Here is a 25,554-nt window from a genome sequence, read left to right on the forward strand (position 1 = left end):
TGCAGGCAGACAGTGGATTTGGTGATATTAAAACGATCAGCAACCCCCCTATAGGACTCCTGGTTCGATAGAGTCCACAGACAGGCAAGGACACTGTTTTGAAATGCCACTTTACTGTGCTGTCTGTTCAAGTAGAACGGGCCAATAGTCGTCATCACATCCTGTTTGGTAGAAAGGAATAAATGGCTTTTAATATCACCAGTCCAGATAATACATATTTTATTTTATTTATATATATATATATATATATATATATACACACACACATACTTCCACATGTCCCCTGGACAATCGGAAATGACTTTTGAAGTCTGAAGGACTGTACTGTGGGACCACTTCTTCCACAAATTGTTGGACCTTAGGAATGGATCTAAGGAAGGCAGGCACAGGAGCAAATGATGAGCATAAATCATTAGACCTATTCAACATTCTTTATATAACAGCTGCTGCTGCTGCTGCTGCTGCTGCTGCTGCTGTAGGCCTATATTATTTGTGGGGGCAGCGCACCCCCCCCCGGCAAGAAAAGCCAAAGGCCCCTTAACCTATTCAGGTGGCCCACGCATCCACCCTCCCCCTCAAATAAGGAAATACATGCAAGTTCATGGCTACTGTAGACAACGTTCTTGTTGCTCTGTGTTGCGTTGTTAATGAGTGAGACAAACCGGAGTTGAGGATCTGTGGGGTTTATTCTCCCAAAAATATAATTTACAATTTAGGCATTTAGCAGACGCCTTATTCCAGAGCGACTTACAATGGCCAATTACAGGGACATTCTTCTTGGAGTAACTGAGGGCTAAGTGCCTTACTCAAAGGCACACTAGTAGTGGTGTTCCAGGCGGGATTTGAACTTGCAACCTTCCGATAATCAGCCCACCTCACTATCCATTAGACCACCAAAATAAAAATAAAAGTAAATAAAAATAATAATTTTTTTATGAGATCCATTTGTGGCGGACGATATTTAATTGATCTGCCCTTTCGGCAAGCAATGTGGACAAGTTCATCTTTCTTTAAAAAACATGAAAATACAATGACAAGCAAGTCCTAATGTCAAACTGGCTGCTTAGGTACTAGTACAGTACAGTTCAAATACAGATTATTTCAGTTCATCGAAATGCTGCACCTTAATGTTTATTTTATTATATTTAGTATTTATTTGAGTGAAAACATTATTCACAGTTTAATAATAATAATAAAAAAAACAATTTTTTTTTAATGTTTTGTGATAAGTTTTTCTGCTGTACCGAAAACGTACCGAACCGAACCGTGACCTAAAAATCGAGGTACGTACCGAACCGAAATGTTTGTGAACTGTTACACCCCTAGTATTAAGTAATTGCGCATAAGAAAACAATGCAATACAGTTATTGATATTTGTTTCAGATACTTATAGTTACAGTTTTTACGCTCTAATGGGTCAGACTAGAATCGCGTTAGTTCCGCCTATTCCGTCAGCCAGGAAAGGTTTTTTTTTTCTTCATTTTTTTCATTTTCACAGGGCGGTCAAAAGTCAGTGTTACGGGGGCACTTATTGAGTCTTTCAACTCAGCCACAGCTCTCCTCACACTGCCCTCATATGATGGATGAAAGCTGATATTTGTCCAGTTCTTGGTGGGTGGTCGGTGTTGGATTTTTAGGGACTGGACACCTTGGAGAAAATGAAGGTGATCATCACAGTGTGAAAGACGCTCTATCTCAGCGCTTCTCTTTTTCAGCGTAGAGATTTCTTGCTCTAGGTCTTTGATGAAAGTCTTGGCCTGTTTTTCTGTTGTTTTCTGCTTCATTCTAACCGTGTCGATAAGTTGGTTCAGTCCTCTCTCAACAGAATCCCTCAGAGCAGTTAAGACTTGAACACCTTCTGTTATCTCTCTGTCTGCATCTTTTTCACTCAAGTCAACTGATTCTTTGAACTCCTTGATCTTCTTTCTTCTTGTCTGGATCATCTGCTGAGATTCAGCATCTGCCTTCACCATCGCTGCCTTCTTTTCATCATATCCTTCTTTCAGAGGAACCACATCATGCATCTTGTGGTTTGAAACATGGCAGATAATGCAGACACATGTCTGGTCGGTCTTACAGAACAGCTCCAGAGGTTTATCGTGCTTCGGACACATCCTGTCTTCCAGCTTCTCCACAGGGTCGATCAACTGATGTCTTTTCAGGCCTGAGGCTGTCAGATGAGGCTCCAGGTGAGTCTCACAGTATGAGGTCCGACACACCAGGCAGGACTTCAGGGCCTTCAGTTTGGTTTCAGTGCAGATGTCACAGGGAACTTCCCCTGGTTTGAAGACTTGTTGCTCTGAGCTGCTGCTGCTTCTAGCTTCCTGTTCAGCTTCCTGTTTAGCTTCCTCTATGAACTTAGCAACCGTTTCAGAAAGTAAAGTGTTGACTCTCAAACCAGGTCTTATGGTAAACGCCTCCATACACAAGGGACACCGGCACTTTTCACTTGTATCCCAGTGTTCAGTGATGCAGTTCTTGCAGAAGTTGTGTCCACATGGTATAGTGACTGGAACAGTGAACAAATCCAGACAGACGGAGCAGAGAAACTGATCTTCTGATAGAAGACAGCTAGCCATATCTGCACATTGAAAACAAAAGTAGACATAGATGTGTTATATACAGACATATTGCGAATGTAATGCACACATAGGAATTTTTTTACCACTTAAAATAAAATGTAAAAAAACAGAAAACTATATTTAAAGAGGATTGGTGACGCTTTCCAGATACCTGAATAGATGAATAAGTTTAGTATTGAATCCAGTGTATTGAATCAGGGCATCCCCAACATCAGGGTATCATTCTTTGGGTCTGACTAACACTGGTATAGTTAATTTTTTTTTAAAAACTAGAAATTAACCGGCTGCTCAATTTTTAGCTGTTGCTTTGAACATTGCAATTTGAATGCCCTCCATGTTGACTCTTAAGTTCGTTATGTAAGTTCGTGTGCATTGTGATTCAAATTAGGGCTGCACGATATATCGTGTCATGACGATAATCGCGATATGCGCGATAGCCACATCGCAGGACGTGCAATTTTTTCCTTTTATTTTTTAGGACGTGTGATATTAAGAAGGCAAATTAACTCAAACACGTCATGTTACAATTCTTTTGCTGCTTGCTACAAAAGGAAAACTCGTGCTGCTCTCATGTCAGGGGTACTTGAGTGAGTGACATGCAGGCTCTGCATGCACAGCAAACCACCAATCACAATCAAATCTCCAAAGCAAACGGACCCGGTGATTAAAGGTAAAAACACTGAATAAAGTAGTTTCATGTGTTTCTCCATGGCAGTTCGGCGCTGCTAACCGAGCTAGCTCAGCTTGTTGCTCTGATAACTTAAGATCCAGACATCCGTAACTAAAATCCTTGATCCGGTTAAATATAGTTAGAAAAATACCAATTGTATAGCATTCAATTTCAAGAAAGGATGGTTTGCGGACAAAAAAAAAACTGTCTTTTCTTCCATTCCTGTATTTTTTCATATCGCAATATATATCGCAGGGGGAAAAAAAATAGTTTTTTCCAATATCGTGCAGCCCTAATTCAAATCAAATGATAGTATATGTAGTTAAAATGTTATACTTTTAATTACATGCAGCAACATTTGCACAAAAGGTGTAGCAAGATTGTCTTCAAACAAAAAAAATACAGTTATAGTTAAATATTGACAGCTCTACTCAGCCTTGCAGCAGAGACCCTGATGTGTAGTTGAGTAAGAGCTGACGACTGGATGAGTTTAATATTTATTTATAGAGAAACAGAATTGTCTCCAGTGTCGAAACAGTTAAGTTTGATTTAAGGATTATCAGTGTAGCATAATGCCTAGCATTATGTGAGCGCGGAGCGCGTGGAATGTTTTAGTGTGTGCACGTTAGGGCTGTGCATCTTCACTGGTCTCACGATTCGATTACGATTATCCTGTCAACGATTCGATTCAATTCGATATCCCGATGCATCACGATGCATCACGATTCATACCAATGCGTTGCATCCTCAATGTTCTATATTACTGCACATGGCTTATTTTTCATCAATGCATACATGCAGTAAATACATATGAACTCTCTTTTTATTATTTAGAAAGTGCTTCAGAAATCAATAACATAAATGTCTTGACATTGATTTATAAACCAAAATAAATGAATTGTATAGGTCTAGCCTCCCTATATCTGTGTGAAATTGTTCCATCCTCAAAAACAAAAAAATAATGCTTCTGCAGTCTAGCTGCAGCTTCTAGCATTGGCCTTCTGTTAAAAAAAGGACACTGAATGTCCTGAATGTGGCATCACACACAGGACTTGAGTCTGAACACAGCAGACAACAGGAGTATTTACAACAGCATATAACAACTAAAATACTGCATGTGGGTGCACACTTACATTCTCTGTCTTACTGTTGCATAAATCCTATGAATGTATGAGATTAAGTTAGCTTCATTATATCTCAGTGATTAAGTGAATAATAAAGTTTCTATCGGGTCACTATCAGCCTGTCACTCATTATTTTCAGGGAGGGGGCGGGGCTTAGAGGAACAGAGGAGACGGTGATCGCGGAAGCTTTTTTCCTCCTGCCTTCACAAACTTTACACACGTATATATCGTCTGAAAATTACTAGAGGGCATTCATACTCTGCAATCCAAGACTTAATTAAATCCACCAAAAACCTGACATGATTGTAACGCGATTATTTTTGAAAAACATAAATCCCTGTGTCTCTGAGCCGCAAAGTCACGGAGTGATTCAGAGCGGGTCCTTCTGCTGTTGGTTCTGGACTGGTGTTCTTGTGTTGGTGGATAAAGCAGACTGCTCCATGTTTGGTGTTTCTGTGCCGCTGTCACGTCTGTTCCCTGATCTCTGCGTCACAGACCGATTTGGAAAATCAGGAAGCAACGTTACTACGCTATAATCGATTATCTTCCATCACTGCATCGATACCGAATCGTCCACGTCCGCATCGCAATGCATCGTAGAAACGATTATTTTCAACACCCCTACAAGTGCGCCCTGCCAATTTGTTTCTATGTGTCTGCCAGCACAAGAAAGGCTCTTGAGGTCTAGTACCAGTTGGTTATTCTAGCCAATTTGCTGCCCTAGGCGAGTAATGTAAATGTATTCTGTAATGTATGAACATGTTTTAATTGGGGGGTGGACGTCACATCCTCTCGGGCAGTGGTTCTCAAACTTTTTTCAATAATGTACCCCCTTTGAAAAAAATATTCCGCCAAGTACCCCCCTGATCAGCGCAAACACAATTTGTTAGGGACAAAATGCCTATATAAAGAGGTACAGTACAGCGCTGCACCATCAGTGTCTGATTTATTAAAACAACAACATTGTAACTGAGAAAAAACGTAAGCTACATTTCAAATGTTTACAATCCATCACTATATTCATGGCAAACCAATTTTAACATTATGCAATAACACTAAGACAACATTAGTTGCATTGAACTGATCTTTTTAATAAGTTGTACTTACAATGTAGTGAAACATGGGCTTTTGCTTCACTGAGGATCTTTGTCATTCTCTGTGACAGCGAGGCAAACTGCAGTTATTATACTTCGCGTTTTGAAAAATGTGTAACTCTGTTCATATAATACCCACACTGCTCTAACTTCGATACTTTTCCTAAAATTGGTATATTTATTTATTTTCGGGCGTGGGGAATGAAGAGAAACAAATATATGAGCATTTTATGAGCATGGGATTTTTACCCCTCATATAAACATATGCATAATGCTGCGCTATACTTTGCGGCCACACGCCGTTGCCAAGCAACGCTTATTGTTTAGGTTATTCGATAAGCAGGCAGTCATATCATTAGCTATAACTAGCTAGATCTGATAGATTTGGACAAAAACGCGAGTGAAGTATAACCGGACGCGAGAGAGAGATCAGAGATCAGAGATCAGATCAGCTGCTGCTGACGGAGAACACGCAGCTCTGCATGATCACAGCTCCGCCGCTGTGACGGACCGGTGAGCGGACCAAAATACACTAAGAGTTAGACCTAACACTGGTAAATCTGGTAAATCTACTCTTGAACTAGCTAAACTAGTTATAAATATATGTATTCTTTACTGTCGGGTCACTTATATTACAGGTTCAGCGAGTTGCACGAGACTGATGGGCTGTCAGGAGAGGGAGAGGAAAAGAGATCGCCCTGTTTATTTTTCCCATTTTATTATCCAGAGTTACTGTAAACCTTTGAATAAAGTAGTTCATCTACTATTAGAAGTTTGTTTAAATGCATTAATTATGTTTTTTTATTAACATAAAATAAATCTCACGTACCCCCTGCAGTACTCAAACATACCCCTAGGGGTCCGCGTACCCCCATTTGAGAACCACTGCTCTCGGGCAGTGTTTCTCAAACGTTTTCATACCAAGGACCACTTAACCAATAAAAAAACACTCGCGGACCACCTAACTCCACAAATATCAAAAACCACATCGTTTTTCTAGAACAGATTACAAATCGCCTGAAAATGGTACAAACAAGTGGCAACATGTGTGATGAAGGTGTTGCTCCATTGCGGAGATATTCCCGCGAGAGTGCGGAAAACTCAAATTGATTAATTCATTTCAAATGTGAAGTGTTACCAATATACTCACGGACCACTAGGGGGCGCTCACGGACCACCAGTGGTCCACGGACCACACTTTGAGAAGCACTGCTCTAGGGGGTCCGGGGGTATGCCCCCCCGGGAAGATTTTTTTGAACATTTGAAAGTAAAATGCTTCAATCTGGTGCACTTTGAGCACACAATTACTAGAGACCTGATCTAGGAGGTACAACTCTAAAACACCCATATGAAAAAGACAAAGACAAATACTACAAATCCACATAACAAACAATCAAAAACGAAAAAGGGTCGCCACTTATTATATTAATAAAAAATAAAAAGTAGCCGTCGCTATTTGTATATAGGGGAAACACTGGGATTATGATATGTTGCTGTCTGAACTGAGCTACCGTCTCAGAGATGAAAGTGTTAACGTGCAGCTCAGGTCTTGTGTACAACTCGTTTTTACATATGGGACACTGGCACCTGTCACTTGTATCCCAGTGGTCAGTGATGCATTCTTTACAGAAGTTGTGTCCACATGGTATAGCGACTGGATCAGTGAATACATCCAGACAGATGGAGCAGAGGAACTGATGTTTTGTCGATTTTTTTTAATAATAGCAGGAAAGCACAATTGAATCAAAACTCCTACCACAGAGATTCAGTTTCAAGTTGGGGAAGTTTTGGCGCAGTGGTTAGAGCGTTGGTCATCAGATCAAGGGGGGAACTCCAGTTTGAATCCCGCCTCGGCCGCCACTGCGTCAGGCCGTTGTGTCCTTGGGCAAGACACTCCTGTGGGTAATGTCTGCAGTAATGACTCTTACATGTCTAATATGTGTAATGTGTAATTGTAAAGCGCTTTGAGTACCTGGAAAAGCGCTCTAATAAAAAAATATAATGCATTATTATTATTATTATTATTTACTAAAGTACTAAGAGTTGATACAAAGAGACTGTTTAAAGTGTCATATATATGGTTTTGTTGATAGAGAAAAACAAGTGGTGCAGCTTTCATCTGAGTAGAGCTGTTATGTTTTAATCCTTCTTGTTGACAGTGTAAATATAATCAGATGTACTCACCAGTGTTTGACAGAGACTCTGCTGTGTTGTTGAGAAAGATCTGATGAACTCAGTTTGTATTTTCTTTAGACAGAAACAGAGACTAGTCTCGACTGCAGTGTGGCTGCCTCTCTGACTAACTTAACTTTCGTTTCCTGTGGCGTGCCGCGTGTAAGCTCTCCTCTTTCCACTGTAGCTCCTCCTCTCACTGCAGCTGGTGTTTCCCTCCCTCTGATCTGCATGGGCATTGAGAAATAACAGGTTATCTCTGATAGTTAGGGAGCAAAGCTGGTGCTTTACAGATGTGTCAAGCTGTTTCTAATCTTTATTATGATGAACGTTTTCAGTTACATTTAATGGAAACACATGTCAGTAAAATGTCATGGATGATATCATCTACATAGTTAAAGACTTATTTCCATTGTAGAACTTGAACTTGAACTATACTGGTTTCCCGTCTCCCCCCGCATCAACTACAAAAGACTGGTCCTTACTTACAAAGCCCTCCACCATCTGCCCCCCCCCTACCTCACTGACCTCCTCACCCCCTGTGAAGTAAAAACTTCTTTGCAGCAATGTTGAGCGCATCATCAAATGAGGGAAACTGGATTCACCTGTCAATACACTGATATTTATTGAGAGACAGACAATTACATACGGCCGGGAGATCATCCTAGTTTCACACTGTCCTTGTGCTCCACCAAGGTAATCTCTGCCCCAAAAGACACAAAACATCTAACCAACACGAGGAGATACCTAATTACCTAATACCTAATTAGTAGCAGATGTGAGACAATAGTCTACTTGTCTCAAAGAGATCCAGACAAGCCTCAACCTACACAGGGGTCTTTGACTGACTACAAGCAGATGTTTGCAGTATCACAGATTCTATAAAACAATAAGAAACTCTATAAACAGATCAGATGAAAATATTCTCTTACACCCCCCACCAACCCCAACGGTCCCTCAGATCGACCTCAGCCGGTCTCCTATCATCCCTAAACCCAAACTCTGCAGCTTCGGGGACATGTTTTATTAGTAATGTAGACAACGTACCTTCATCAAATGTACAACAAGTACAATATGTATCTACTCTAAAACAGAAATCTATACACAATAAAATAAACTAAAGGCTTTTAGACATTGAGTATGTAACATTAGTGGTCATGATAACAAGGAAGAAGAGTGTTTTCTCTCAGGCAGCATCCCTCATGGATCATTATGGCATTTTGTTGCCTGAATTAAAGCAATCATATTATCCTGTTCTCACTTGTTCCTCGTGAGATATTGGGTCTCGATTGATGAGGTTGTTGCCTAATGCTGAAACATAACGTAATGTTAAGTGTCCTCAATGCTCTGTATACAAAAAAGAGAAAAGTGATCTCCCAGTGATGGAACCTCTTAAATCAAGGTTACTTTACATTTTAAAGGAGCAGTTCAAGCCATGAACAAAATGAAAATCTTGCTGTTTTACAGGAAGTTGTTAAATCCATTTCTTAGTTTTTAATTTGTATTTCTTTGTGTCTGTCGCAGGAAGGAGAAAGCAGCAGGTCGCCACAGAGAGGGCGGGCATGGCAAAGGTGAGCACAAACAGTCCTTATCGGCTTCCTTTTATCTCCTGTCAATCATTTACAGTGTGCTTCATAGTAAGAGGAAAATGATTAAGTTGCAAAATATATACAAATATTTCTTAGTTTCTCAAATATATAAAACATTTTACCTGAGGAAATCTCTGTGCAAACATCTCTGTATCTTATTTACTATATTGTTGTTGTTGTTGTTGTTTTTCACTTTCCCTTTGAAACCCATACATTCAAGAATTCCATTAAAATACAATCCATAATTCAGATTATGTGACAACATTAATTATTATTGTTATTAGTAGTAGTGTTATTAGTATTAGTATGATAAAAGTGATTCTTAATCAAATATTATTTATATTATTATTTTATTTTAATACACATATTATTTAATTATTATTCTAATAATAATAATATTTTAGTAGAATTGGAAAGCACTATTTTTAGGTTTTATTTTAAAAGCTTTACTTCCTGTATTAGTCTATATTGTGTTGAATTGTTGAAGGAGCCTTGGCTCTAAGGCAGGGGCGTCAAACTCAAACACACAGTGGGCCAAGATAAAAAAACTAGTCGAGGGCCGGACTGGTTCAATGTTTATTGCAAAACTTATTGAAATGAACTTATTGCACATATTAAACCTGGAACTAACAAAGCTTAAACTATTGCCTATAAAAACAACATTTAATAATCAGTTGCATTAATTTCTTATGGCTCTATCTGCAGCTTTTCCCGAGTCATTTTTTATGATTACATTTTCCCACAGGCAAACAACAGCTTCAAAAAACTATTTCCCTCAAAGAGAAAACCAAACATGCCCTGTTGTCTCAAGAAACAAAGTGCACAAGGAAACATCCATTAAACTCAGTGTGCTGCTCTGTGATGCTAGTTCAAGCCAGATACTTGGCATCTCATCTTGGGTGCAGGTTCATCAATGTTTGGACTCAGGCTCTGAGCTGAGGAGACCCCCAGGATGGAGTGAAGGTGTGCGTGCAATATACCGGCGGGCCAGATCTAATAGTAATTAGAAATGATCCTGCGGGCCGAAATTAAATCCACCACGGGCCTGATTTTGCCCCCGGGCCTTGAGTTTGACACATGTGCTCTAAGGTTTCCCTTGCCAAAGCTGTGCTGTATCGACTGTGCATTTCACAATAAGCGTTTGCATCTTGAAAAGTACGAGTGGCTCACAGATCAGATCTGATTATTGATCACTCAGAAACAGTTTGACTTCCTGTTGCTGACAGCTGTTTGTTCCGCAGCTCCCCGACCTGAAGGACGCTGAGGCGGTGCAGAAGTTCTTCCTGGAGGAGATCCAGCTGGGGGAGGAGCTGCTGGCTCAGGGTAACACACACACACACACACACACACACACACACACACACACACACACACACACACACACACACACACACACACACACACACACACACACACACACACACACACACACACACACACACACACACACACACACACACACACACACACACACACACACACACACACACACACACACACACACACACACACACACACACACACACACACACACACACACACACACACACACACACACACACACACACACAACACACACACACACCACAACACACAACACACACATCCCGTTAGAATATTTGTTTGCCGGTCAAAATGTCCGTTAACGTTTAAATCTTCCGGACAAAATTAGAAAAGAGCCGGTCAAAAGTTATTGAGCTTTAAAACAAATTGATATGATTCGATATTAAACAAACTAATTATAGCAGATTAACTACATTATTCAAAAGTGTACAGTAATTTACAATAACACGGGAATAATAAACGGAGCGCTCTCCCTCTCCTGACAGCCCGTCAGTATCATGCAGCTCGCGGATCAGTAATGAGTGACCTGACAGTAAAACTAAACATATCTATAACTAGTTACGGTAGTTTGAGAGGTCATTAAAATAGCTACGTGTGATATTCTAACCTGAAGTGTGTGTTTTGTCCGCTCACCGCTGATCATGCAGAGCTGCGTGTCGACTCGTCAGCAGCAGCTGATCTCTCTCTCCCGTCAGATTAGACTTCACTCGCGTTTATGTCCATATCGATCAGATCCAGCTAGTTCTAGCTAATGATAAGACTACCTGCTTATTAAAAGACACCTAAACAATAAGCGTTGCTATGCAACCGGGTGAGGCCGCAAAGTATAGCGCAGCATTATGCATTTGTTTACATGCCCACCGGAACCCCGAGGCATTACCAACAGATCAACGCACAATCAACCCATACAGGACATCTCTTTCTCCACATCAAGTGTTAGACATTAGAATTGACTATTCATGTCTGTCACATAAGTTGCGCAACTGATACGGTATTGTGCTAAGGGAACATTATTTTGACCGGACATTTTGACCGGAGAGATTTAGATTTGCCGGTCTTCAGCATATTTTACCGGTCATAGTCCGGTAATTACCGGCTAACGGGAACTCTGACACACACACACAATGTTTCAATCACTTCAGGGGACATTACATTGACTTATATGCATTTCCTGGAGACCTATCCTAACCTTAACCATAACCAACACATGCCTAACCCTAACCCTTACCCTAACCAAGTCTTCACCCTAAATGATTATCCCCATAAGGGAGGCGAGTCCCCACACCTGACTGTGTAAACAGATTTAGGTCCCCACAAGGATAGTAATGCTAGGTCACACCTCCACACACACACACACACACATACCCCTAAACACACACACACACACACACGCGCGCACCTCCACGCACCTACACACAGCTATTTGCTGGCGCTCCAGCACATCGTACATGAAAGGCTAAGGGGCGGGACATCTCTAAGCGTTTGACCAATCACAGCAGAGCCGGCCAGCTAACCAACCAGAGCAGACTGGGCTCTGGTTTCAGACAGAGGGTGAAAAGAGGTGCTGCAGCACAGGCAGAATGAGAAAAAAAGCTTTTTGAACATTAAAGCATGGAGACATGTCCCAGTAGAGACACTACATACTGATATGAACCTGAAAATGAGCATGATAGGGCCCCTTTAATAACAATGTTGAGATACTTATACTTGAGGTAGTTGTACTTAAGTAATACTTTAGTATTTCTAGTTTTGTTTGTCAAAGTGTTACTCTTTAAATAACAAAAACACATTAACTTACATCATATGATGCAGTACTGTACTACCAAGTAATGGCTCCATAATGACAAACTACAACTTTGGAAAACATAATGCTGATAATACTTCTTTACTTTTACTTAATTAACATTTTGAATGCATGACTACTTTTAGGCTGGCTTATTAAGTGAAGTGTGTGAGTACTTCCCACATCTCTGTCTCCTCTCCACAGGAGACTATGAGAAAGGCGTGGACCACCTGACCAACGCCATCGCAGTGTGTGGGCAGCCCCAGCAGCTGCTGCAGGTGTTGCAGCAGACTCTGCCTCCACCCGTCTTCCAGATGCTGCTCACCAAACTGCCCAGCATCAGCCAGGTAGCACAACTCTTACAAATCAAAGTCAAGCTGCTGCTGTTGTTGTGTTAATCCTGGGGCCTATACTACGAAGTTGGTTCAACCTAACCTGGATATGTTTGAGTTAGCCGGTTGGCCTAATCCAAAACATACGCGCTCTCGCTAAATTGTACTACGACGCTGGTTATCAAGTGGATCGCTCAAGCCAGCCGTGTCCTATCTAGTTAGGTGCGCGTTCACATGAAAGGGGTGGTATTTGGAGCATTCGACCAATCACAAACATGGAGAAGCGCACTGACAGCGCAGCGTCATACTTCCTGAATGAAAAGTGAACTTTAATATTAGACATATGAAGAAGTTAAACTTTAAACATTCATGACTTAAACACTTTATCCAGGATAAAAGCCACATAGCTGCACCTGCAAGGTGAATACAGCTGGGAACAGAACAAGTGTTTGAATGCGTACATTAACAGGTTTATGATATCACTGCCCCGTCTAAAACACGATCTGACTTTAATTACATTTGTCTCGAGTGTTTCGTCAACTTAATGTGTTGCTTAAAATAATACTTCTGCATACAGTATGTGACACTGTGAGTGTTGCACGGCCAGATACGGCTCAGCTGACTCAGATAAGAAAATATATGATACATTATGAAGTGATATGCCGCGGACTGTACTTAATGTTACTCTGATCCGGTTACTTATGTTGTGGCAGATATTTAAGTACGCTTTCTTAACGCTAATGTTATAATAGTCAGATTGCTCTGAAGATGGAGGTGATATTCTATTAATGTTCACGTTCACACAGTCGGTGATTTTTGCCGGCCGTCTTTCCTGCGACGGCAGCTTTTCTGTATTTCCTTTCTCCTGTAATATGACTTGATCGCTTTAAACTCCGCACACTGAGCTCTGATTGGTCAGCAGGCAGTGCTTTCACTGAGTTGAGCTCTTAGCCTGCAACCTAACCTGGTCCCGACCAGGTTAGCCGCTAAGCATAAGTTACCATGGAGATCTAGCCTGCTAAAAAGAGAACCAGCTTCGTAGGACTGGAAAGCCGAAGTTTCCCCTGAATTTAGCCGGCTAAGCGAAAATCCTGCTTCGTAGTATACCCCCCAGGTATCACATGTTGCTGCTGGGATAAGGTGCTTTGTCCAGGCAACAATTTTAGCTGTGCAGTTTATTTTCTTAGGTTTCATCAATTAAAAGAAAGAGGAATAATGTTCTTACATATTCTCTTGCCTTGGTAAAAAAAAACATTCTATTTCTCCACCTGTCTACCATTAAACACCAAATCCCCCGTTTCCACCTTCAATCGAAAACATAAACAAATACTCTAAATTAATTAATTAAAATGACACTAAATACAAATTAAATGTGATATTATGTTTAACTATTAAATACTATAAAATTATTTAAATAACACAAGGAAAAATTAAAAAAGCCAATATGGAGAACAGGAGAGAGAAACTCCCTATGGAGGAAACTTTGGGATTTAAGCCTCACAAGACCATTTACATGCACTAAAACCTATAGAACACACTACAGGAAAGGGAAAACCCCTAAAAGCATACTTCCACCACTAATTCAACTTCAGAAATCTGTATAAATATAAAACAAAAACACTTCCCTGACTCTCCATCTTCATCCTGATTGGTTACTTCCTCTCTGTTAACGCTTGTTGTTTCCTGTCCTTCAGCGTATCGTGAGTGCACAGAGTCTGAGCGAGGACGATATAGAATGAGAGGATCGAAAGGAAAAAACCCTTCCTCATATTCATCCTCCTCGTCTTCCTCATACGGACCCCACCTCTCATGACGAGCCGCCAACGCCTCGGCCTCCATCACTCCGGCCGACGTCCATCACTTCCCATCGACGTGTCCTCTAGGGAATTAGTTTTTTATTCCAGCCGTAACCATGACAGTAGCGTCTGTTTGTTTTTTTTACTTAAATTACCCGTTTTGGGGTATGAAGAGTTTCCTTATCATAACTGCCAGAGAATTCAAAGCGCCCGCTCCACCATGGTTGATGATAAACTGGACTGGGTGGTGGTGTCGCTCACATCATGTTTCAGGTTTACACTGATTACTGCTATGAGAATATCAGTGGTAGAACGTTACAGAAACCTTCTCTCTGCTCCACAAAGTATTTATTGTTTTTGTTATCAGTCGTCTTTCTGTTCAGTCTCCACTTGGAAACACTTTAAAAAAATAAAGTAACAAAATGTTTTGTTCATTTTAAAGAGAGGACGACCCTCTTTAGGAAAATACAATAAAAAATGGTAACAAACAATGAAGTTGTTTTGTGAGTTTGTTTTGTTTATGTCAATGCGGGAAAGGGAAGCAACACAAAGCCAGCTGGACCAGATACAAACCACTGTGTTTTTAATTAATACAAAAAAGGTTCCCTTGAATGAAAAATACATCAACACATGAAATTAGACGAGTGATGAGTTGACTGACAGGCAAGATGATCAGAGGTGCAGAGTTTTTGCTGTGAAAACAACCAGGACTGAAGTATGGGTAGAGTTTCTCAGTGAAGGAGCAGCCAGTAAAGGAGTAGATAAGAGCTGCAGCATCTACGTCATAAAAGGAGACCAGACTAGTGATGGCAGTGTGAGACTGAAGCTTCGATACGTGCTTCAAACCCCTGGACTACAATTCCATAGAAGCAGTGGTTCGAAGCTTGTTTCAAATCACGTGACATATGACGTCTGAAGCAGCAACCGCTTCATTGCCTGAATTAATCACTTGACTGGTTTGTGGTCTAATTACGCGATTCAATGCACTGCCTAGTCTTGATTCTGACAGGTGATGGGTTGAAACAGTTTCACACTTTATAACCGCTCTAAACAATGCACAATATGTGGGTTGTTGCTGTTGAGTTGTTTTTGGTATTGCATTTGTATTGGATCATTATAGAGCAAGCCAGGAAGAAAGAAAGGTCGTTCTGGCTCGGGAAACACTTCAAAATGTGGAGAAGTTGTGAACGAAAAGGACAATGACGAGTATCCAAAAAAACGTTTGTCAGTCTAAAGAATGGATGCCTAATTTTGAGTTATTTAGACTTAATTAACACTTATAGTTCCATGTCTTGTTACAGAACAGATCATATTTGTTAAGTGTTATTATGGGAGAATTACTATTCGTGTGATACTAATGAAAGCTTTAGCGCAAGTTCAATAAGGAAGACCTAACACGAGTCACTTACACGTCACTCTATGGCTCCCTTCCCCCCTCATTAAATATGAGGGCGTCACCCCTCAGCAGCCAATAGCTGCACATGCTAAATGCCTTAAATGCCTGCTCTTCCTCCCTGTCAGTTGTCATTTGCAGATGACCGCAAGCAATGGTAGTTGCAATACAATACTCCTTCTCGTGAGAAAAAACCGTAAGAAACAACTAGCTCAAGATGTCCAACTCGGACAATTCGGAACACGAACCTTCTCTGGAAGTCTCCGATCCCGGTTCGGCTCCCCACAGCGGCTTATCAACAGAGGCAGACTTCCTCATCATCCGGCTCCTGCAGCAGGGCTTTCCCACAGCCCCAGGCCTCACTCTCTCTCAGCTGCGAGAGCTCTCGGACCAGGTCTCCAGCGTAGCTCCCCAGTCCGGGGCAGCAGCTCCAGTCAGCTCCCCAGAGAGCAGGGCGAGGACGAGGCCGCAGCCGCGGAGGTAAAAAAGGGCAGGAAGTCGAACCCTCCAGGATCCCATCCCCCTCCAAAAATCCACCCCTTCTCAGGCTCGCCAGTCCGGGAGCGTCACTAACACACCCCTTATGGAGAGTAGCGCGGCCGGCTCCCTGCAATCCCTGGCTAGCTCCATGATAGCTATCGATGCTCGCCTCCAGGCTCTGGAAGACTCCGCCACAGGAGCTTCAACTTCCGTTGCACTCAGGTACTAGTTTTAACGAAAATGTTTGCACTCACCCTTACACAGGGTTGGACTGTAACGGAATACATGTAACGGTGTTACGTAATCAGAAGAAAAAGAAAAGAAAAAATCAGTATATTCAGCTGGTGTTACATTTGAAAAACGAGTAATCTGAGTGCAGTTACTTTCGTAAACCTGAAGTGAATACTTATTGGAATTATTGGTGGAAAGTTTCCTCACAATATGTAATATTCATTACCGGCAGAACCGTGTGCACAGCGCTGCAGCGTATCTGCGAGCGAGAGATGCAGCGTGTCCGTGAGGCCCCGCCCCGCACGCAGATGAGAGAGAGAGAGTTCTCTTTCAAAACATATTGGAAAGTAGAAACGGAGATGTTTAGATAAAACGTGGAAGATAACGTTTATGTAGCATGTATTTATTGTCGAAATGATGACATTTATAACGGGATCAAATCTAACTGAATGGCCTGCTGCTGCATGGGGCAAGTAACTGGGAAAAGTTTTAAAAGTTATTACATCGTTTCAGATAATACATAATAATGATAATGCATTCTATTTAGGGGCGCCTTTCAAAGCACCCAAGGACACCTTACAATGCATAAACTTTTCCAAGGAAAGGTTTTAAGACAGTACAAAGAATGCAGTCTGGGTGAGTTTTTCTTTTTATGTGCGGTGCAGATGAGAGAGCTGTCCAGAATGACACTAAGATGTTGTGTTTGTGCTCTTCATAAGCCATTAAAACAGTAAAATACGTGTCTCCCGTTCACCAAAACATACCCATCTGTTATGGAAAAGAAAGTATTCTAAAGAAGAAAGAAAATATAAAAAGAAAAGATAAAAAGAAGAAAAAGATAAAAAGGAAAGGAAGTAATCTACCACCGGTACCGGCGGGATTGTGGTTAGTTTCTGATGCGCAGAAGAAAAATCTGGCCCACCCTATATTTTTACAGGCCCACCCTAAAGTACATTTCTGCCTACGCTACTGGTCCGCACAGCAGCAACAACCAATCACATGAATCTCTTGCCCCCGACACACAAAGCAATAGCAATGTTAAAACTAAGTAAACTGGAAGAAAGAAAAAAAATCCCCAACAGGCGAAAACCTACCAGTTTCACCCACTGTCTCTGCCTCCTCCCTCCATGCCTCGCTTCTCTGGTCTGTATCCCGGTAGATCAACAGAGACTGATCATACAGCACCGGGTGATTCACTACCGCTATAATGAATTTTCCCTCAAATTTTTGGAATATGAGGAATTACCTGCGTAGTCTCTCCCAGCATACACGCGGTCTGATTGGCTAGCGCTTGTACTGGCAGATTTGCATAAACGGGATTTCATTGGCTGACGCTTCTGCCGAGGCGCCAAAAGTCGAACATTGCTCAACTTTTTGAAGCGCGCAACGCCAGCAAATACTCCACGTCGCTTCCCAAAATACAGTTCGGCTAAAAGTGACGTCACCCCATTCAAAGTGAATGGGCAGAAGCGTTTGGAAGCTGTAACGCACGCCACCGTGTGGACGAGCCGTCACAGTGGCTCTGCGCCAGAAACATCAAAAAATAAATAAATAACTAAAAACATTCTGGAATATCACCCCTCCACTCCCATTAACATCCCTCAGCTACCAGCTGCGCTATCTACAGATTCCGTGTTTGTTGACTATCTCCTGTCAGGGCTCTCCCAAGGCTTCAGGGTAGGGGTCCTCCCATCTCCCACAGTGACTTTCGTAGCAAGAAACTTACAGTCAGCCGCTAAAGAACCCAACATAGTTTCCCAGCTCATCGACAAAGAACTTCTCAAAGGATATATAATCGGTCCTTTTAGCTCCTCCCCCTTCTCAGTGTTCCGTTCAAATCCCATCGGAATAGCCACACGTAAATAAAAGGCTGATGTTCGATCTGTCCGCTCCCTGCTCCGGCCCATTCTGCAGCGTCAATAGCATCATCCCTCCAGATCAGTTCTCCCTTCACCAAGCCCGGATAATGCAATAAAGATGATCAAGTTCACAGGGCACGGAGCTCGGCTCTCCAAAGCGGACATTACCGATGCCTTCAAATCATCCCCATTCATCCGTCTCAGTGGAACTTGTTCAGTATTAAGTGGGAGTCCAAACTCTATCTTCGCCGATCGCCTGACCTTCGGGTGCAGAAGCAGCCCCCGCATCTTCAATTCCTTCTGGGAAGCGCTCTATTGGATCCTGCTGAACATCGTCAGAATCCCCTCCGTCCTTCACCTACCGGACGACTTCCTCCCCATAAACCCGCCACAGGACAGCTCAGGGATCTCACTGGCCAAGCTTAAACACTGCTTCAGGAGTGAGGTGTCCCTCTCTCCAAAGAGAAAACGTTAGGTCCCGACACACGCTTAGAGTTCTTAGGCATCATCCTCGACTCCATAGACATGAAGGCGTCTCTCCCCTCCGACAAATTGCAGCGCATCCGGGACATCACCAAGTCATACTGCGAGCAACAAGTTATCACAAAACAGTTGCTCTCCCTTCTCGGACACCTCAACTTCGCCATGCACGTCATCCCCCAGGGGCGCTCGTTCATCTCCCGCCTCCTGGACGCAGCATCAGCGGTCGACAACCTCCATGACTGCGTTTTCTTAGACGAAGGCTGCCGCTCAGATCTTCGGTTCTGGTCCCTCCTGCTCGCCCACTGGAACGGAGTTACTTTATTTTACGATGGCCTCGTGCGTTCCTCTGACTCAATGAGGTTCTTCACGGATGCCGCCCATCCATGGTTTTGGGGATTCTTCCAGGGAGAGTGGTTCGCAGGGTCATGGCCCGGTCAATTTCTACCTCAAGCAAGTTCTCATTAAATCCGGCCTATCACCCATATCATACCCGGGGCATTCCTTCAGGATAGGTGCAGCCACCTCTGCTGCTAATCAAGGTCTCTCTACCTCATCCCTACAACAACTAGGACGGTGGTCCTCCTCCGCCTTCACAACCTTCATTCGTCCGGACATCAGCGCCGTACGGGCTTCCCAAAGATCTCTCAGACCCTAACTATGGTAGTTATACATATAACTGGTGGTGGCTCATAAACACATTCACAAGTATACATGTCTCACTAAGGTTCCCGATATTCAAAACTGCATTCCTGTCCTAATTCCGCGGGCCCCGCCCACAGGGAATAATGTCTCGTCTCACGCTGCAACTACATGTAACGGGCTTCATCTCCGGCACACAGGTATTTCATTCCCAGGCCTTGCTCAAACGTATCAGTGTAAAATGTATTTCCTGCAGTCTGCGTGGACTCGGGCCACCGTACACTCCGGTGTCAGTTACAAAACAAAGGAAAATAAAGAAAGAGTAAAGAAAAAGAGATATATATATATATATATATATAGCCTGCGAAGTCAGGCGTGGCGGAAGGCCACCGTAGACTTCGGTGTCGTAGCTTCGGGCTACCGTACACTTCGGTGTCGTGGACGTTGGGCCACCGTTACAAAACAAAACCGCTCGCTCCTCGGCGTAGTCAAGCCCTGCTGGCCAGGCATGCGACCCGTAGGTCGTTTTCAGGTAAGACCGGCACTGATTTCGGCACTATGTCGCTCATATACGTGTTAATCTATTATCTTTCCTTCCCAGATCACCAGTCACCCCACAAGGTAAGCAACTCAGTTCATCTCAGTATTCATACTTCACTGGTTTTGGGGATTTCATCGGAGCGGTGCTTTCCCTCCTGAATGATTATCTTGCAAACCGGGGCCTAATCGCCAAACACCATTACATTCTCCTGTTGTATTATCATGGCAATCATTTCATTCATACGACGTGTAAACAATAAATATGTAATTCTTACATCACGTCTCTCCGGTTTGAAATGAAAGCTTTAGCGCAAGTTCAATAAGGAAGACCTAACACGAGTCACTTACACGTCACTCTATGGCTCCCTTCCCCCCTCATTAAATATGAGGGCGTCACCCCTCGGCAGCCAATAGCTGCACATGCTAAATGCCTTAAATGCCTGCTCTTCCTCCCTGTCAGTTGTCATTTGCAGATGACCGCAACCCGCCTCCACCCCTGTCTCCTCCAGGACAAAGCTAAACCTTCCTTCTTCAGACCGGTCTCACCTACTCAGCACCACCACCAGTGTCTAGACCCCGGGGATTTCATCGGAGCGGTGCTTTCCCTCCTGAATGATTATCTTGCAAACCGGGGCCTAATCGCCAAACACCATTACATTCTCCTGTTGTATTATCATGGCAATTATTTCATTCATACGACGTGTAAACAATAAATTTGTAATTCTTACATCACGTCTCTCCGGTTTGAACTGCCTTATTAGGCCCATATTGAGCAGAGCATATTAAGACCAAAACTCATGTACAACAACTTCCTTACTTGCAATAAATAAGAACTAATTAGGTTATTGAGGAAAAACTCAACTAATGGCTTATTGCAGAATAAGGCATTAATTAGTGTTTTATAATAAAGAGCCAATACCCTGCTAATATGCATGTTAATGAACAACTAGTTGATGGTGAAGTTGTGTACCTTAATATTAGGGATGCCAGAAACTGACCATGATCAAATTCGAAAATCAGACAGCCCTGGCGAATGTTAATCGATTATCCCCCCACCCACCCCCGCGGGGGGCGGGAGAGAGAGAAAAAAAACACAGACAAATGTAATTCTGTTGTTTTCTTTTACTGGAACATGTAGGCTACATGGTACAAAAGGGCTCTTCAGGTAGAACAGTACAAAGCAATAGCAACAAATAAACCACCATCATGTAGCCTGTATTAATAATAGCAGCATTGCAATACATTCAACAAATAGCCTACTTCACGTGTGCGCGCATCACGCATCTTCAAATAAAGGCAATGGCAGGCACTTTAGAAAATAACAAAAAATAAACCACCATCATGTAGCCTGTATTAATAATAGCGACGAGGAACTCTTCTTTGAACATGCCGCTTTGTTCATTTTTAGTTGTGGTGTTCTCACTGTTCTGTATATCGCCATTAAATCAATCGCACGTGTGGTGGGGCGGGGTCGGTGTGTAGCAGGCTGCAGCAGGCTGCAGCAGTCTACACTCTGCGCAGCCTGCGCTGCTGGCTTCCTCCAAGTTTACAGTAAAACAAACTGGTGGTGTGACCAATGGCCATTTACAATTATTAATACTATTACTATTATTAGCATTAGTCTATATTTTGGTTGAATCTAAGCCAGGAAAAAAAAGAAAAACATAAATAATAATTAAAAAATATATAAATAAAATCTAATTTTAATAATAATTTTCGATTATGGAAACGAATATTCAAACAATCGAATAATCGCTGGCATCCCTACTTAATATAAAGTGTTACCGGAAACTGTTTACCGATTCAAATCACAGACCAGTTTAGTCGACTTGTATTGTTCAGGGTGTACGTGTTGCAGGGAGCTTTGATAGTCTGGTCATTTGCTGTCCCCACATCTGGACCAATTACCAAAAAGCTTTGCATGAGTTTAGAATACAAACTCTGCGTCTGATAATCGCTAATGATACATAACCAATGCAATGTGTGCTTTTTGAAAGTAGGACGAAACACATGTTGTAATACTGTTTGCAGTCTACACAGGCCTAACACTTCCTTTGCCTCTGTGTTTAGTGTCCTGTCTGTCTGTAACTTTACCACACAACAGGTCTCTCTTGAAAATGAGACCTTGTGTCTCAATGAGATCTACACCTGTATAAATAAAGGCTAAATACATTTTTTTTTTTTATCTGACATCTCCAAACAAACCAGTTAAGCCCCACGGACCCGGTTCCGGGGCCGAAATCGCGTCATTTGCAGGAAACAACGTCTAAGGAACCTTAATATAATAAACTATGAATATTTTATATCCATACAATGGGAACAAACTCATTTAACTGATCTTTTTCATTTTTTTTTTTAAAAACACTGACCCTCTGAATTAGCCCCGAGCGAAAAATGCTAACCTATTACTGCACCGAAAATCACTGCTAGCTCCCTTATTACTTATCCTAGCTGCACATCCAACACATCGTTTATGATCGTAAAGACACAGAATCTAACGATGCCCACCTCAACACTGAAAGATACAAATTGGCGACGTTATCAACAAAAACGTACATCAAAACATGTGGCGCTAGGTAGCCTAAAACGCTAACATGGCTTACCTTGGTTTTGTCTGGTCAAAACTGGTCTTCAATGGCATTAAAACGATAAAAACGATGATGTAGTTAATCCATAGGTTAATATCCAATGTGCCTGTGTCCCCTTTGAAATGTTCTGATAATCTATAAGCAATAAAACTGCAATTCCGTTTTCAAATATCAGAGCAGGGAGATCCTACGCTCTGTAGCAAGATTGCATTCGCAAAGACGCCCCTTTTTTTAACTTGAGTGTGTGCGGGACGATTTCCCTTGGATTATATTGGCTCTAACGGTCAGAAAGAGATGTCACATGTCAAAATCGAAGAAGGGGGGCCAGAAATATATAGAAAATCCACCCAAATGGCCCCAGAAGAGGGTTTTTTTTGCTAAATCTGTCTAAAAAGGTCAAATATCACTTGTTTTGCATCAATCTTGATACAGGGTACTTATTATATGTTGTACTTTGGATTCCTAAAGCTTTTAGTCTACTAACCCATCATCCAAGGTTAGTTTTTTTACTATAAGTAAACAATACTTTGGACAGACACTATAATTTACAGTTTTTTACCATGTTCAATCTGAATTTTATTTAACATAAAAAACATCTATATTGATTCTGATCCAACTCACAGGTTTATCATTACTTTGAGAAAAAAGATTATTAATTGAACCCTTTTAGAAGGGAAGATATGAAGAGTTTGGTTCCAAAACGCGATAAACGCCACTTTTGAAAAAAACGAGTTCCCGCCGAAATCAGTATTGTATTTCGTCGGTATTGAAAAGTCAACATTCAATTTTATGCAAAACGCGATATCCGCCGTGTTATTCTGTCCTGTTTTCTCACTTTCTTTCCGAACAGCGACAAACGCCAGTCTCCCTTCTCTACAGAATGCGATACATCCGCTCAACCAATCACAGTGCACCATTCCACGCACCTCTACCAATCACAGAGCATTCCACGCAGTGTAAACAATAATGGCGCGGCACCCTGAATGTACCGGCTTTCGTCATTATCTACTTCAACAAACAATAAAAACATGAATAATTTTGACGGCATTGATGAACCTGTGGTGGTTTCTGCGGTGGGGAAGAAACGCAAGCCATAGAAATGTAATCATGTACGTGAGGAGATTAAGAAAATGAGGCACTCGGGATGAGGAAAAATGCCGGCTGTCGCTTGTTATCATTCTCATACAAAAGCAAACTTCTGTCACGCAGACACATTGACCCCAGGGGATCTATTAAAAAACGTTCAGTGTTTTTACTCTGGATCTACTCAAATCGAGCAGGATCAAGTCCTTTTGCAGCTGATCACTGTCAAAAAAGTTCAGCGGAGACGTCCAAAGGTTGTCAACAGCGATATGCAGAAGTATAGTACGGTGGCCCTGAAGTGCAAGACACCACAGCATTTCACAAAACACAGTAGGCTTGTTTGAGACAAGCGAGACCTGCGCCGACCTGCGCAGTTGCGATCAACGTCTTGCTAGTGCGTTGCATGATGGTTAGTCATTTTGTCCGACTTGCTCTGGAGGCTCGCCTACATGAGACGTTGAAATCTCGCGGGACAAAGACGCCCGCAGCCTTGAGAGCGAGGCGCGGCGAGGCGGCGCAGTTCCTCTCCACGGGCTGCGGAAGCGAAATGCTTGATGGGAAACGACTCGCTGGTATCTCGAGCTGAGCGCTCATTGGTGGTTTTTTCCACGTGCTGCTGATGAAACTCTCCAATTGGCTCGGCAAAAGTTTGTTGTTGTTTTGTGTCAGTTTTACATCGCCACATCCATTAACATTTTTCATCATTGTTCCACAATGTTTATCATCATGAAATTAATATCTATATATTTTATACTATACTTGTACTGCTTACCGTTTCATACTTTATATATCTTAGCATATTCATACACACTGTTCATACTGCTCACAGGCTGATATCTAGTGTATTCATACCCCTCACTGTTTATTCATCATTCAATTCATTCTATATTTTATTCTGTAGATTCTGTACATTACTTTTCACTTCACTGCTTGATGCACCTGGTTAGAAGCTAAACTGCATTTCGTTGTCTCAGTACCTGTAATATGTGCAATAACAATAAAGTAGAATCTAATCTTGAGGAACACATGTATTTACTTAGTACATATCTGACATTAACGATTAAACACATGTGTGCATTCTTTATAAATGCAAACTGGTTAAGACCACTGACGGAAGTAATTTTGAAAATTAATAAGTGGTTCTGTCTTTTACATGTATGGGTTCAACCCCCCTTGTATTGATTTGTTTTCAAATGAACAGACACTTGAGTCATTAATTTGTAGTGAGGTGTTATTTCTAGCAATTCTCTTAAAGTTAAACCAAATCATTAAAATAAAATCTATTGTAATGTAATGATTTGGTTTAACCGGTTTAACCTTATTTATTGAATACATCATTTAAAATGGCAAGATTAAATCAAATTACATCCATGTTGTACACATCATAAATCTTAAAGTGGCAGCTAAAGAATTATATTTACATCTAACAACACAGCAGCAGGTCTGTTCAATTCATGCTCATTAAGCTTCACGTGTGCGGATCTGAAGGGACTGACCATTTGTAGCCTGTCTACCTATCAGTTTTACAAACATTAAGAGGGAGGAGCATTTCTAATTATGGAACCCAGTCACTGGTGTGGTTCATCATCATGACTCAATTAACAAACCTATATAAAGCAATGGAGATCACCTTTGTCTACAGTGGGTAAAATGGAATTTGTGGTGCTTACACTGCGTGACGAACAGGGAGACATCACTGTAAGAGTCTCACAAGAAATGTCCCAAAGACTACAAAATGGTGAGTAAACAACTAAATTGCATTCCAACAATCT

At 41.8% G+C, this 25,554-nt stretch overlaps 2 protein-coding genes across 4 annotated transcripts; one reads left to right on the forward strand and one right to left on the reverse strand.

Annotated features, from left to right (window-relative positions):
* Positions 1–1,246: 1,246 nt before the first annotated feature.
* On the reverse strand, positions 1,247–7,887 carry LOC117535180 (E3 ubiquitin/ISG15 ligase TRIM25-like). Of its 3 annotated transcripts, none has more exons than XM_034199562.1 (3): positions 7,655–7,887; positions 7,227–7,366; positions 1,247–2,581 (listed from the first exon to the last, which is right to left on the reverse strand). In XM_034199562.1, exon 3 carries the CDS (start codon positions 2,577–2,579, stop codon positions 1,452–1,454), a length of 1,128 nt encoding a protein of 375 aa, XP_034055453.1. In that variant the 5' UTR covers positions 2,580–2,581; positions 7,227–7,366; positions 7,655–7,887; the 3' UTR covers positions 1,247–1,451. The 3 variants fall into 3 exon arrangements, with proteins under 3 accessions (XP_034055453.1, XP_034055454.1, XP_034055455.1); XM_034199563.1 differs by having other exon boundaries at positions 7,227–7,379; XM_034199564.1 differs by lacking the exon at positions 7,227–7,366.
* Positions 7,888–9,143: 1,256 nt separating this feature from the next.
* Positions 9,144–14,977, forward strand: LOC117535178 (mitochondrial import receptor subunit TOM20 homolog). Its single transcript, XM_034199560.1, has 4 exons — positions 9,144–9,213; positions 10,473–10,554; positions 12,563–12,705; positions 14,385–14,977. Exons 1-4 carry the CDS (start codon positions 9,205–9,207, stop codon positions 14,427–14,429), a joined length of 279 nt encoding a protein of 92 aa, XP_034055451.1. The 5' UTR covers positions 9,144–9,204; the 3' UTR covers positions 14,430–14,977.
* Positions 14,978–25,554: the final 10,577 nt, after the last annotated feature.

Source organism: Gymnodraco acuticeps, unplaced genomic scaffold (genome assembly GCF_902827175.1).
Source record: "Gymnodraco acuticeps unplaced genomic scaffold, fGymAcu1.1, whole genome shotgun sequence".
Lineage (NCBI taxonomy): Eukaryota > Metazoa > Chordata > Actinopteri > Perciformes > Bathydraconidae > Gymnodraco > Gymnodraco acuticeps.